This window comes from Helobdella robusta (assembly GCF_000326865.2).
Source record: "Helobdella robusta unplaced genomic scaffold HELROscaffold_4, whole genome shotgun sequence".
In the NCBI taxonomy this organism is placed as follows: domain Eukaryota; kingdom Metazoa; phylum Annelida; class Clitellata; order Rhynchobdellida; family Glossiphoniidae; genus Helobdella; species Helobdella robusta.
In genome coordinates, this window is record NW_008704902.1 from 5,220,727 (window position 1) to 5,224,600 (window position 3,874).

Genomic DNA, 3,874 nt, shown 5'->3' on the forward strand with positions numbered 1-3,874 from the left:
ACGGTGATGATTATGAGATTATTTCCCCTAATAAGACAAATTTAAATAAAACAGAAAATATAATGATAAACAAAAATAATATTATTATCAATATACATCAATTTTTGGCACATTATAGCACCATCTTGGGAGCTGCAGTGCCGTAAAACCTAAAAAAAAAAAAAAATTTCTCCAATGTTTCTTGAGGTCACCAATTTATTGCGGTTGCGCTATGTATGAGAACACCAAACCAAGAAGAACAGTGCGCAGGAGTGAAAAGAATGGTATTCGTTTGGATAGGCTGGACCGGTCAAACTTATTGCCATTTTTGGATGACAAAGATTTACAACTACCGTATATGTCCAAGCCACATATAAAAGTATTTGTTTAAATGGCCTAAGTGAATGCACGGAACAATTTAAAATGAGTACAATAACATTTTTTGTGAACCATGCATTCACGCATTCATCCTCAACTGAAGATCGCAATACGGAACTGAAAAGAATTACTAATCTACTAGTAAGCAATAGTTACAAAACATCATCCATTGAAAGCACCATTCAACAAAGACTAGAGTAAAATAGTATTATATTCAAAAATAACAATGACAACGACATAAACCTATATTACAGAACTCATGTGTCAACGGCATATAAAATAAACGATGTCGTCTTCAAACAAATCATAAAAGGAACGTTAAACCAATAATAATAAAATATGAATATTTATATCCATGGTATAAACCAAACCTGCACTGAAGATGATTTGTGAAAAATCGAAATAAGGCCTTATCTGCATGATGAATTTGGATACCAACAGTTTCATTAAATTTTCATGACGAACTTAGATAATAATTCTATTTTCAATAAAAATAGAAAAATTTCTAGATAATTCTAGTAAGGAAAATTGAAAAGATAAACTTTAAATTGATTAATGCAAACAACTCGGTAAAAATCAAATTTAAGCAATACTGAATAAAAAATGGTCTCCTTCCGCCATATATATATATACATATATATATATTTGATTTTTACCAAGTGCCTTTGTGTAGCGCTGTGTAAACTTTATAATAACAACAATAATAATAATGATATATAGTGCTAGTCGTGCCATTTCCTCCTTTTTTCTGTATACGTGCGCTAAAAACTACCGTCGTAACCTACGTGTTTTTTTTAAATAGTAAATTTAACTTCGTGCTGTTCGTTGTTTGCTTTTTTAGTGTTTATTGAAGTTAAGCAGTTTTTTTTATAACTATGAATAAAAATACATACCCCGTTGATAAGTCTGCTGAGATGCAACTTCCCGTGTTTACAAACCACAATTCCCTATCTTTTTATTCAGATGATTCGTCATCCCACCAACAGCTGATCAAATTGTACAATCCGTACAGTTTTAACATAAAATACAAAAGTAAGGATTTAATTTTGCAAATTTATATATATTTCGTCATTCTCATAGGCAATGGGGTTAGCCAGGTTTTCACTCTGCCTTCAAAATCTGCATGGTTTGTTAGACATTAGTCGTTAGACAATGCAGCTAGGGCTAGAGCTAGAGGGTTAGCATTAGGATTAGGTTAGTTAGCGTTAACTAACAGGCAGATGTTGGGAGGGTTAATTTTTGAAATTGCTGAATGCAACACCTGCTGTTCTCTTATTCTTTTGTTAAATCAAAGAAACCCATCATCATCAAAAATATGATGAAAACGAAAGAGAGATTGAAACCAATCTAAAATTTAGATTCTAAATTAATTATTTTGTGGAGCATTATTTATATTGTATATATATATACATACATATATAATATATATTGTTCTTTAGCTTTTGTTCAACTCTTTCTTGCTGCAGTAGCAGACATCAAGACAAGAATATAAATAAAAAATTGGTTTTCAAAACATGCTTCCCTTGACTAAAATTTCTTGTCTAAAAACATGTTTCTAAAGTTTTTATTCATTAAGCAGCTGCATTTGTCGGCTTATTCTCCTCCATCTCTTAATTCATGTTTGATAAAAACAATGATAACATTGATAATAATTTCAAGAGTGTTAATTTAACTTTTACACGTGTCATCTATTTTTGGTTAAAAAATCATTAATTAAGCTATTATCTAAATAAATTTTTTATGTATTTTATCTAAGTGGTTCATCTTAAGCCCAATTTTGTTGATGAAAATTAAAATGTTGGAACATTTTTTTGAGTTTAAAATATTTTGTTAACACTTTTATTTTATCAATTTAAAACTTAGTTTTAAGCACCGCAAGGGAGAAATATAAAGTTTATAATCCAGAAGGCTGCATTAAAGCTGGATGTTCTATAGATCTGTAAGTTGCCAATTGTTCTAACATAATGTTTCTATTTTTTTGTTTGCAGTTAAAATTAAGTTTTGAAAAGATTGAAATTATAAAATTTCCCATTTTTATATTTTTAAAGAATTTTTAAGCATTTGGCTGCTGTGGGTTGCAAGGAAAATGTTTCAGACAGATTTAGAATTCAAGTCATGAAGCAAGGCTCATCAAAAATCATTGGTTGGTCATTCGAAGATTTTCCAATCTCAAACTAAGTTACTATTGTGTTTATTAATTTTTAACAAAAAGTTAATCTTGAGGAAACTAGTAGTATTTTTTTACGTAAAATAGGAAAAAAAGAACTGGAATCTGTTTTGATGCCCACGGCTTTGAAACAACCCAACTTCTACCAGCTAGATGATGACTTTCAGTCACTGCCAAATGTCCAGTCAACTAACTCTTCGGTTTCATTTACAGGCAATGCATTGTGGTATAATTTTTTTTTGTATACTTTGCTCTTCTTCACAATCATACAACAGGTTGAATCTTACTACATAGTTTTTCCAAGCTAAAATTTCTTAATATGAGTGATTCACCTGATTTTCTTGTTTTCTTCTCCTATTTTTCCTTTTATTTCTCAACATCATTCCATTAGTTTATACCTGTCTTACAGTTTGGGTTGAAACAGTGTTTTTTACATTATAGACCATTCGCTTTAGTTTTTTCATCAAGTCTTTCTTTCAGTTCTTGTGGATTTAAATATTTTTTCAAATCAATTCAAAATTGGCTGATGGGCTGCTTGCATTTTTATATATTTAATAATTTTTTGCTAAAACTTAAATCTGACTTATAAAAGTAAAAATGTGTAGAAATATAACCATTCAACACAAGTGACAGATTTTTGCTCTTCCCTGATGACCTCCAAATATTGAAATACTGTTGAACCGAAACTTATGTCAATGTTGAATAGTTCATTAACTTTAATCTATGTTTTTTACTTTCTCAGCAACTACACTATGTTCAAATTTTTGTTTTATAAGATTCTGAAATTTATCAATTCCACTATACATCTCATGTTATTCCTTTTTCCCTATCTAATCAATTGATAATTGCATTGTCATTCATTATTATTTATTATATCATTAATCTTATTGCTTACCTGCTATCTTTATTACCTAAGGAAAACATTTAAAAAATTAAATGACTGTTTTTTCCATTTAATTAATCATCAACCATGGTTAGAAAGATAAATACGTTTATTACGACAGATATTGTTGATGAAATTGTTAAATATTTTGTAATTAACATCTTCAAACTGCAGAACCACGTAACAATGGCTTACGCTTAAACTGGTGGATGGCACTGACCATAGTATTGCTCGTAATTTTTTTGTTTGTACCATTACAAAATGAACCATCTCCACTTCCTCCATACTTTTATGCAACTGTGCAACACAAACATATCGCCTGTTATGTATTAGGTTATTTTCACTTATTTTTTTTAAATTTTATTGTATTAAATAAATTAACCCGCCGTAAAAATTTTAAGGTTTGTTAACTTTGGCGGTACTTCGGAATGTATGATTGGAAGTACACAAATCATGTTATTTGATGA

At 29.6% G+C, this 3,874-nt stretch overlaps 1 protein-coding gene across 1 annotated transcript; it reads left to right on the forward strand.

The window, feature by feature from the left end:
- Window positions 1-1,232: 1,232 nt before the first annotated feature.
- Window positions 1,233-3,608, forward strand: HELRODRAFT_162619 (hypothetical protein; the record flags this gene model as incomplete). The annotated part of the gene is made up of 5 exons (XM_009024774.1): window positions 1,233-1,389; window positions 2,221-2,296; window positions 2,406-2,500; window positions 2,612-2,799; window positions 3,582-3,608. The coding sequence occupies 5 exons, from the start codon at window positions 1,233-1,235 to the stop codon at window positions 3,606-3,608; spliced, it is 543 nt and encodes a 180-aa protein (XP_009023022.1).
- Between the last annotated feature and the right edge of the window lie 266 nt (window positions 3,609-3,874).